This window comes from Brassica oleracea, chromosome C2 (assembly GCF_000695525.1).
Source record: "Brassica oleracea var. oleracea cultivar TO1000 chromosome C2, BOL, whole genome shotgun sequence".
NCBI classification, from domain to species: Eukaryota; Viridiplantae; Streptophyta; class Magnoliopsida; order Brassicales; family Brassicaceae; genus Brassica; species Brassica oleracea.
Window position 1 is genome coordinate 7,740,512 of NC_027749.1, and position 11,435 is coordinate 7,751,946.

An 11,435-nucleotide genomic window follows, 5' to 3' on the forward strand; every position below is an offset into this window, starting at 1 on the left:
GATACTGATTTGAAAGTTAAGGCTGAGGATATGCTGATGAAGTTTGATAAGTATTGGGATGGGTTGAAGAACATTAACAAGATTTTAGTGGTGGCAAGCGTCTTTGATCCTAGCAGAAAGATGAAGTTTGCAAAATTGTGCTTTGAGGATCTTTACGGGGAAGACAGTATGGAGTCCAAAGAGTTAAATGATTCAGTTCTTAGTATTCTAACTGATTTGTTCAAGGAGTATAGTGAAAGAAATGGTAAACAAGCTGAAGCAAATGTCCAATCATCTCAGTCTACTCAGTCTACTCAGTCTTCACAATCTCAAGAACAGCCAACAATAGACTTGCTTGATGATGAACTCGGCTACCACAGGATTGAGAAAAAATACAGCACACTGCTAAAGGAGAGTGGAGTGAGAGACATCAACGAGTTGGAAGCTTACCTAAAGGCTGATGTTGAGAATTCAGATGCAATGCTAGGAACTGACTATGATGTTCTCTCTTGGTGGAAAGTTAACTCTGGCAAGTACCATATTCTATCACAGATAGCTCGTGATCTTTTTGCTATGCAAGTCTCCTCGGTTGCATCTGAAAGTGCATTCAGCACGAGTGAGAGGTTAGTAGACCCACATAGGAACAGTGGATGAAACAAGACATCAGACTTGAATCAAAGGTACTCACCAATGCTCAGATACTTGGAGATGTTGAGTACGAAGAAAAGATGAAGAGAGGTTTGTAAAATTCTTGTATATTGCTATGATTTTTTTTTATGTTTGCTAACACTAACTTTTGCATTACTTTCGAACAAAGTATGAACATCTATCACAGCCACGAGACTAGAGGACTACGCTAATATAGATTTGGTTCAAGGTAAGAGCTAAAACATGTTATAAATTTTATACGTGTGTTGCATTTCTTTTGCTTGTTTACTCTACTAATATTTAAAATTGTCTCTTTTTGGTGTCACAGATGGCTTTCAAGTTTCTTAAGTTTGCATGGTGTTTTTGATTCATGTTTTCGGGTGAAGACTCAAAACTCTATGATTTTTGTTTAAGTTTGGTTGATGTTTTGGATTTGGTTTGTTATTGCACAATATATTACTCTGTTTCGGCTAGGATGTTTGTTTTTGGTTTGGAACTTTGTTATTTAACAATCGATTCAGGTTTTAGGCTTTTGAATATTTTTTTTTTAAATCAGGTCTTATACAATTTGGGTGTTTCAATTATACCCGAAAATAACCGACCCGATCCATAATAATCCGAACCCGACCCGAATTCTTAAATAACCCGAACGGGTTCTACACCCGAAAACCCGATCCGAACCCGAACGCCCAGGCCTACTAGTAAGTTAGCTACCTATAACCTTTGCTTTTAAATGTACATTATTCATCGTTTGAAACTATGGTGTGTGCATAAGTTATAGCTAACCTTTGCATTATCATATGTTTTCCTGTTGAATAAGTCGAGCAAAAACATTGGCACTAACACTGTTTTATGTTGCCGCAATATTTAAAGAGGAAACTGTATGTCATACATTATGCTAACCAAATATATCTCAGAAAAAAAAACAAAGTTCAATCACCAAAGAAGTCGGTATTTTGTTTTAGACATGACTTATGGATTCATATAGTTCTTAGCATACTTGACACCAAAAATAGAATACACAATATATCAAAGCACAGCCACGTTTTGGTTTACACAAACGCCAATTACTAAACAAGTATACTAAAATATTTGATTCGGTTATTGCGACCAAATATCAGGTTATTTACTCGGTTCTTGTCATGCCTGGTCACCAGACTGTCTAAATATTATTTATTAAAAACAGAAAAGAAGAAAAAAAAATTAACTTTAGTTACCTTTTATGGCAGAAATTTGAGGTTAAATTTTGAAAACTGTGAAGATTGTTTGGTTACTAAACAATGGAGCTTGCATGCAGGAAAAGAGAGAAAAGGCTTTACATTGTAAAGATGCTAATAATTGAACAAACCTACTTGAAGTCAATGCTGCAGCAAGCTTGGTCTCTTCTCAATGTGTTCGTACTGGACAACACAATGTTCCTGCAAATAAACCATCCCCAAAGACACACAACTTAGTACACTGGACACTGAGAGTACCGATAAATAGATATATTCCTGCAACAATCATTGATTTACCTTTCTGACTGTTTTGAATGAGTTTGGATCTAGGCACTCGTATGTTCCTCTTTCATACAGAGCTGTTCTGACCATAGGTTCCCCAACTCTGAAGAACCATAATTTATGTTCCTTATGGTAAAACCAACCTCTTTCGTAACTGCAAAAATATCAAACAAACTCAAAATCATTAGCGCAAAGAGAGCTGAGTAAACAAACAATGAAAGATTATGAAGGAGATTTAAAAACATACAGTTCATCTGCTGCGTATAGTTGTGCTTCATCTTTTGGCATACTGGAACAATAATTAGACAAAAGTTAATTTGTCAAATTTGATTCAAGATTTGGCAAATTAGATATTAAATGGTCATTTCTTAACATACCTGTAAAATGTGTAGAACAATAACTCAAAGGAGAACCTTTTGAAACTTGCTCGCTGCAACAAATGGAAATTATAATTGTTAACCAACTCCAGTGTAAGAACTACTCAAAAGATCAAGAGGGCACTTACAGTAAGAGGCGGAGGTGGTGTGGCGTAGTAACAACTTGGCACTGTGAACTCGACCTCTGTCTTTGCAGGCTCATTAGTCCAAGGGGAAGCAAATGTCTTGTAGAGTTTTCCAGTTGAATTCAAATCCAATCCCAGCGTCGTTAAGTCGATCCCAAGAGCAAGGGAGGCTAAATCAGGTTTGGTCCCGTTTAGCACGTCTAACAATCCAAGTAAGCAAAAAGGATCTGCCTCCGACTTTATCTCAGAATCTCTAAATTGGTTGATGGATGACATTTGTTGCACAGGGAACTGGGGCTGATTCTGTTGCTGCTGATACTGCTGAATAAGCTGATCGTAACCGTTACCGGAAACTGAATTGGGAGAGTTTAGAGGTCTCAAGCCAAGACCTTGTAGCCCACCAGATGAAGTATGTTGTGGCTGTTGCTGTGTACGATGTGATGGATATGTTCCCCCCAAGTTGAAACCACCAGATCTAGGTATCTGCAAATTTGCAATACCAACATAAACTACCCCATCACGGTAAAACATTTTATTAGTTTCGAAACAGTTAAAACTTACAGAAAAGCTTTGAGAGTGCATCATTGACATAGCATTGTCATGGAGTTGTTCTTTCTGATGCAAATCCATCGGATAATCAGAACTACCACCTGCAAAAATCTACTACGCTTGTGAATGGTCCAGCAGGTTTAGCTTATAGCATTCAGAAACAAATATGTCTGGGAACGTTTTATAATCTTTCTGATGCAACACGCTATAATATGTAAGGCAGAAAAAAATGTATGAACCTCCAATGAAGACGATAATAAACCCGCACCTTTATATCCAGGGAGAGCTGGAAAGTCTTCATTTTGGATGCTGAACTCCTGGTGTTGTTGGACAATTGGGACTCCTAAACCTTGTTTCCTCAAAGAGCCTAGAAAAGGCACCACAAGAGTATGTATGAGGGAACAAAACATGAAATGGGAATATGTTTTCAACTACTTCTTTTATATCAAGTATACGAATTTCAATAGATGTTCAGATAGATTGACTACCCAGTTGTCCTTGAGAGCCACTAGCAGAACCAGGACGACTTGTCAGCTGGGGGAAATCGTTATTGATGTCAAACAGAGAACTGTCGTTAGAGTGATCACTGAGCATCATATTGTTAACATGGTTCTGCGAGAGTTGGCCACCACCAGCATGGTAGGAGTTCCCCAGCATAGACATGACCTGAGATCCTGTACAATAAAATTTTGCAATCAGATTTGAACTGTTATATCTACATACAGCACTTGCTAGCTAATTGCATGTTTCAAAAATAAGATTTTAAAGTGCAAAGTATACAAGCTCTTCTTACAAATCCTATACAAGCACAGAGTATGTAAAAGCTGAAAACAAGATCTGCTTCCTACTCACATGAGTCTGGAAAAGTATAGACCATGATAGCAAAACAAGTTCAATTGCTGATAAAATCCCTTGCTTAATAACTACTTATTTAGGTTGCTACTTTGCAGATTGCTTTCTTTACCTAATTTCAAAAGCACTCTTCCTAGTTACTATACCAAAGACCCATAAACATAAAAGTATAAAGGTAACTTCCATAGTTCAATACAGCAGAATTTATATTGCGTCTCATGAAAATGACATAACAACAAGAAAAACAAGGCTCCTGTATCTCAACTTAGAAACAAAATAACCCCAAAGACAGAAATGGATAAATCATATATACCTTGAGGAAGTCCTCCACCCAGCATTCGGTTCTGTCCTTGAACATTTAATCCTGATCCGCTATTAGCTGCCATATTTAGCCGTGAAGAAAGACCAGGCATAGACAATCCACCAGAGCTAATAGTCCTCCCCAAGTTAACTCCACCAACCATGTTTCCCATTGCGCTTGTTATTCGAGGACCGGCGTTCGCCAACAGATGCGACATTCCAATATTCGAAACACTATTCCTACCACTGAGCCCAGCAGATGTGGAGAGAATCCCAGGAATAGAACCACCAACTCCGTTTGCGTTACTGCTATATCCAGGGTTGCCAACATTAATACCTCCTCTATTTGGGATTCCCGAATGTCCATGTGAGTTACCATGAGACAGCTAAAAACAATCATCATTATAATATAAGATATAGATTCGAGACCAAGAGGAGTTGTTTTTTTTTCATGAAATGTCAAACCAACATGCACCTGAGCGAGAGCAACAGGTAGGTTATTCGAAGAAAATCTTCCGCTAGAAAAACTCCCGTTAGCTTGTTGTACACCGGGAGATGGTAGACTATTCATACTTGAGTTTCTTGATGAAAGAGTACCTTGCATGTTCCCTACATTATAGCTACCATGAAGATTATGAAGTCCCTGAAGACTTCCTGAAATGAAAGAAAAACGGTGAACGTAAGTAAGTTCATAACAAAGCATTTCCAAGATGATTATCACACTCACCAGCAGCATGATGAAAACCGGGAGAGGGTGAACCAGGTTGTCCAGTATAGGAAGAAGCGAAAGATCTGCCTGAACCATCTTGTAAATTCGAAGCTGAACCATTGAGAGATGACTGCAAAAAGGCAAGAAGATTTTCACATAATTTAAGCAAACGATATCTTTAAAGGTTTAAATATATTTAGATGATTAGGGGGAGGGCGAGAGGAAGGTATACTACATGAAGGTTTGACATTGCACGAGCTGAACAAAATATAATTCGGTGACAAGACTCGAACCGCCTACAATCTGAGAAGGAACATACATGGATTAAAAACAACGCTGAAAAAAAATCACAATTAAACATAAACTAACACAGGAAACAATACTCAACATAAATCTTAATAGGTATCGAGAATTCACTGTTTAACTAGAACATCAACGGGGGAGAGATTTATGAATCCATGAAATAAACTAACAAACTTGAAGAGGATCCAATCAACGCAAAGCGTAATTCAGCGGCAGGCCCTGAATACAACTAGCGAGATGTGATTTCAATAGTAGCGAAATTGAACTACGAAAAACCCCTAGATTCGCGACTTCTCTCAGCTCACACTCACAGTACAAAGAAGGAATAGGAGGATAGCACTGCCGAATTGGTAAACCTTGGGGGGGTAGATCAAGATATGATTTGAGAGAATCCGAAGGAGATTGATGTTTGGTGCAGATTCTTTTGATTGGGGGAAGGCGGGGGGGAGATTTTAGATTTTTCCTTTGTGTTGAGAGATTTGTGCCCTAAATCGAAAACGGATTATCGGAAGGAGGAGACGGAGCCTTTATTAGATTTAGAAAATGGTACCAGAAGATAAAATAATATATTTTTCTGGTCTGAATGATTGGACAGTCCCGATGTCATGAAGGGGTCCCACAAAAGCCTCTCAACTAACGAGAGTGTTTCTGTAGAAAAAGCTTTAGTTGCCCAATCAATATTTTTGGGCCCAACCGAACAGGCCCATAAATTTTGGTTATTCAGAATCTCTCTAGTGCTTTCGACTTTAAGATGAGATCATAGACACCTGCTGAATTGACGATGAAATGGCAGAAGAAAGGACAGCTTGAGCTGATCATGTATCAGTATTTTACGGGGTAAGACTAATATCATACTTAAGTTAGGTGAAACAGAGTAGACTTAGAGCATCTTTACTGGTGTCTCTTAAGCTCATCTCTTAGATGAAAACATATTTAAAATAAATCAAAAATAGGAAAAAATTAAGGAACGTGTCAAGAGACGGTTTTTTACTACCACATGTTTGACATTTATTGGTTTAAAAAATATGTTGTTTTTTTATTTTATTTTCCTTTGACGTAAAAAAATGGTTTCTTCTTCCTCTCAAGATCGACGCTCTAGACCGTATTCTCTGTAAATTTGGGTTTGATTTTCGCAGTTGCAGACTTTTGTGGTGTTTTCAATCTGAACCAGAGTTGTTCTTCAAGTGTTTTATTTTATCTCTGTTTCAGATTGATTGAATAAAGCTTCTGGTCGTTTTGATCAGATTTTGTTTTCTGATTTGTTAAAACTCAGAGTTTAAAGGAGTTCGCGGTGAAGATTGAAGTTTGTGAAAGGATGGTGATCGAGGAAGGAGTGCTTGAATTGGTACAAGATGTTTGAAGCTCAAAGTCACGATGAAGATGAATGAGATGTGGTTAAGAGACCCAAATAGGATTGTACCAATATAGGATAGAAAATTAAAGGTTTCCAATTACGTCAATTAAGTTAAGTTAATTGATATAATATTGGTTAAGAGACCCCAATGGGGTTGTACCAATAAACATGCCCTTAGCTGACTATGGAGCAGTGCCGTCTTAAAAACATTAATGACCTTAGACCAAATATAAAATAAAGACCTTTTATAAAAAAATTCTAAATTTTTATTTATTACATTTCTATAAATTAAATCAAAAAAATTAGGGTATTCAAAGAAAAAATAAAAAAAATGGGGTTGTGTATAAATTAGATTTTGTTAATGGAAAAATTAAGAATGGTGTAGGATAATTTTTTGTTCTATTGTATTTAAATTAGGTTTAGTTAATCATAGACATTTTTGTTATAATTTCATCAAACTAATTGATATTTAACAAACAAAAATAAATCTTTTCAATTAGTAAACTAATACTAATTTTTTTTTATACCCAAGGCAATTGCCTATGTTGCCATGGGTTAGAGCCTGCACTGCTATGGAGTCGATTGGCTAAGAGCATCTCCAGCCTAACTGCAAAATTTACTGCAAAATGGAGTAAATTATGCAGTTATGAAAAGACAAAAAATGCATTACTCCATATTTGGAGTAAAATCTTTTTTGTTTGTTTATAACTGCATAATTTACTCTATTTTCCAGTAAATTATGCAGTTGGGTTGGAGATGCTCTAACAGTAGGAGATGTGTTGTGGAATCTTGACTATGATTTGCAGCTGCGTGAAGCTGTCATTGATTGTGATCAAGATGATAACAGCACGAACATTATCGGTGAGCTACGTTTACGGCTCTATGATTAGGACGACGATGACACCAGCGTTAACATTGCTGTGGTAGCCAGAGATGGACGATTAGAAGAACATGTCATGTGTCGATGACCCATGAGTAAAGTTGTCTCCCAGATGGAAAATAAAAACTAAAGAGGTTAATACTAACTAGAATTTAGAACCGCTGTTCTTCTCAGGCTTTTTTGTCTCTACATGATTTAACCTTTAGACATGGATTTTCATTCAATGACCACCAATCAAAAGAAAGTCCAGATTCATAAACTCGAATAGCTTCATAGATAAAATTGCGTAATTACATATAACGAAACGCTAACGCAACACACAAAAGACCGAACTCAAACGGAATTCAAAACACAAACGCTAAGGAAAACATGATTTGATTAGAAACTTCCATAAGAACACGCCTAAAGAAACCCAGAAACGCAAAACGCGAATCTACAAGAGACCCTTAACCGCCGAACCCGTAAAGCGTCCTCCCTTGCCTCTTCAACGCGTAGACCACATCCATCGCAGTCACAGTCTTCCTCCTAGCGTGCTCGGTGTAGGTCACAGCGTCTCGAATAACGTTCTCCAAAAAGATCTTGAGGACTCCACGTGTCTCCTCGTAGATGAGACCACTGATACGCTTGACTCCACCTCTGCGAGCCAGCCTCCGAATCGCCGGCTTGGTGATTCCCTGGATGTTGTCTCTCAGAACCTTCCTGTGACGCTTGGCTCCTCCTTTGCCCAAACCCTTTCCTCCCTTTCCACGTCCCGACATTTTTTCAGAAGGAAATTGGGTTTTTTTTTTCTTGAGAAAAGTTTAGCGTTGAAGAAGATTCGATGTTTGAGTTTATGAGAGATGAGAATGTGAAATTGACTTTATAGGGAAGACGGGAACCTTGTGATTTGAGAAATTACATCGCTTTGTAGATCTAACGGCTGAGACATCGATCCGTGTATACAGTTGAATAATCTATGAACCGTCGATATGTTTTAATCAACGGTATAGACCAGCGATCCGTGTGGTGGCTGTGATAGCCAATAAGATTCATTTATTTGGTTTTACATGAGGCGCCACGAATTTGGGTGATGAAGCGCCAATTTTTTCAGCGTGAACTCAATTTTGCGCCAGAAATATTATTTTAAACTTTTTCATCACATGCGTTGATAAAACAACTAAGTAACTAACAATACATGATACATCCCTTGTTCGGAAACTCGCTAGGCGCTACGCGTGCGGCATACACAGGCCTAGCGATTTATTGAAAAACCGGGAAAAAATCGGAGAATACGCGTAGAGAAATTTTTTGTACTATAAAATGTATAATACATGTATAATACGGTATTGTACGTATGATACCACATTTCATACATATAATATAAAAAATTTATATAATACATAGTTATGAAAAACACATCATTGATACTAAAAGTCAGAGGAATAGATACAAATTAGATCACAAAATATAATTATACTTCTTTTAGTTCACATCATACAAAATATAATCCACTTACAAGAAACAAAATATATTGTTTTGATCTTGAGAACAACAAAAATAAATTTAGGATTGCACTTTCAATCCTCTATTCTCCAAAAATCAAACAAATATATTAATCTTGATCTTGTAGGAGTTGATGCGTTAGAAGAAGTCACAGCTTGATAACATGAAGTCACAACTTATGTATCTGAAAGTGAAGACAAAAACAGGAAGACATGTAAAATCCTAGTTAGAGAAGCTAAAGACAGACAATGCATTCAATTTACCTTGTTGAAGAGGCTGTAAATTATGAAAGACATGATTTTCTTGGAAGACATCAGGTTCAAACTCCATGTCCACAATATTTTCATCTTCTGATTCAAAATCATCATCATATAGATCTCTCACTCTTGGGGCTTGGGTGGTAAGAACAAAACCAACGTCACTGTCCATCTCTTCTACATGCTCCACAAGCCAATCTCCAACAGTGTCTTGATATCTTGTGAATTTACATGTTTTTAACTTCTTATTCTTGCATGGTTTGGTCATTTAGAGTATCATTTAGGCACATTTAGGTTGCATATCATTGCATTTGTACATATCAGGTGTTGGAGAGCACCATGGATGAGTTAGAAGACCATTGGAGGGATTTTGAGTCCAAAGAGTGAAAGATGAACACGGATGAAGGCCTTAAAGATCTCTTCTGAAGCTCAAAATTTGTGGAGACACTGGAAATTGAGTTAGCTTTACAATGGAGGTGGTTTCAAGTCGTTTGGAGCTGTATTGAGGGATTTATGATCAAAATACTACACACATATCAATATGACATTCCTAGCGGCCAGGCGTAGCGGCAAAAGATGGTCGCTACAGAAGATAGAGCTGAGGCGCCTAAGTACCGTAGCGGGAGTGTGTAGCGGGTTAGAGAGACCGCTATAGTTGAAGCGCTTTCTGTAGCGGTCTTCCGTAGCGGCATAATGAGGTCGCTATGAGTTCAAGAATGCGAAAAAATCGTCTAAGTGTCCTAGCGGCCACCCGTAGCGGGCATTTCAGGTCGCTACAGGCGTAGTGACCTCTAGTAGCGACCTTTTATGGTCACTACGGAGAAAAATATCTGTTTTTATGGGTCAACCCCAGCTCGAGTTTTAGTAATATATAACTACTTTTCAGACAATAATTGGGGATCTATCTACTTTTTTATGAAGAACACAAGAACTCTTGAGAGAGAAAGCTTGAATCTTTAGTTTCTTTTCTTCTTATTCTCTTGAATTTGCTTGTTTAATCCTTGTTTATCTTTATTCTCTGTTGTATCTACTTGAATATGCTTCAATCTATTATGAGATTAAGTGTTTTCATGGAGATTAGTGAGTAGTTTCCTTAAGAATTCATGGGTTAGGGAGATTAGAGTAACTTAGTGAAGATCTATGGTGTTATTGTATTAGATCCTTGTATGAACTTGCTTGTTGAGTATTTTTAATGCTTGTTTAGTCTTGATCACTCTAAACCTGATTTCTAAACACTTCTCATCAGACATGATTAGATGAAGTGTTTGAATCAACTCAACTAAGCTCTAGTGAGATTAGCCAAGGACACTTGATGTTAAAATTGCTAGATAGTTATTAAACTTGAACTTAAAGATTGCTTGATTGAATTAAGCCAAAGACATTTGATGTTTAATGATTTCTAAGCAAATGGACATTTACCTAGACATAGGACTTGTCTAAAATTATGTTTAGACTTAAGAGATTACTTTGATTGAAAGCTTGTCACCTAGATTGGATCTTAGTTACTTGAAGTCAATTCCCAATACCCATGGATTCACTTGTTTAAATTGATTAAAACCTTGTTGTATTGCTCTGTTTGCTATTGTTACTTGTCACACACTCACCACTATTGAATCTACTTAGCTTAAGAAATGACTTGTATTCTCACTGATTCACATCACTAGGACTGGTTCGACATTCACCCCACTATACTACAACATTTGCAATAGGCAAAAAACCCTATTATCAAATTGGCGCCGTTGCCAATCCTAGTCTGATTGTGACATTGAGATTTGGCCCTTACTTGAGACTAAGTCTTACTTTTATTATATCTAGTTACTGATACTCTATCCTAGCAATTTTGTATCTCAGGTGCATGAACTTGAGGAGCAGAGGCCCAACAAACCTAGTTCCACCAGTTGAAGACATTAAAGCACTTGAAAGGCAGATCGCAAGGAGAAGAAGAGAAGAAGAGCAACAGGCTCACCTACACAGATTGGGATTTATGATGGAACAACATCAGAATCAGCCTCAAGAAGGAGAGGCCATTGGTCAAGGAGCTGCCAACCTTCGACCTAGACAACCACAACGCCAAGCTAGAGCCATCGGTACATATGATCAACCGAACATAAATGGGAATAG

The 11,435-nt window shown here is 37.5% G+C and overlaps 2 protein-coding genes across 5 annotated transcripts; both read right to left on the minus strand.

The window, feature by feature from the left end:
• Nucleotides 1–1,818: 1,818 nt before the first annotated feature.
• On the minus strand, nt 1,819–5,888 carry LOC106327810 (probable NOT transcription complex subunit VIP2). Of its 4 annotated transcripts, none has more exons than XM_013766076.1 (13): nt 5,698–5,888; nt 5,274–5,341; nt 5,057–5,168; nt 4,805–4,983; nt 4,343–4,715; nt 3,666–3,851; nt 3,446–3,544; nt 3,190–3,278; nt 2,632–3,111; nt 2,504–2,556; nt 2,374–2,415; nt 2,142–2,280; nt 1,819–2,045 (listed from the first exon to the last, which is right to left on the minus strand). In XM_013766076.1, exons 2-13 carry the CDS (start codon nt 5,286–5,288, stop codon nt 1,986–1,988), a joined length of 1,827 nt encoding a protein of 608 aa, XP_013621530.1. In that variant the 5' UTR covers nt 5,289–5,341; nt 5,698–5,888; the 3' UTR covers nt 1,819–1,985. The 4 variants fall into 4 exon arrangements, with proteins under 4 accessions (XP_013621530.1, XP_013621527.1, XP_013621528.1 ...); XM_013766073.1 differs by having other exon boundaries at nt 3,190–3,288; nt 3,417–3,544; XM_013766074.1 differs by having other exon boundaries at nt 3,190–3,288; nt 3,417–3,544; nt 5,653–5,888.
• A 1,938-nt stretch (nt 5,889–7,826) lies between these two features.
• LOC106322499 (histone H4) lies at nt 7,827–8,418 on the minus strand. Its single transcript, XM_013760539.1, has one exon. The coding sequence runs from the start codon at nt 8,331–8,333 to the stop codon at nt 8,022–8,024; it is 312 nt and encodes a 103-aa protein (XP_013615993.1). The 5' UTR covers nt 8,334–8,418; the 3' UTR covers nt 7,827–8,021.
• Nucleotides 8,419–11,435: the final 3,017 nt, after the last annotated feature.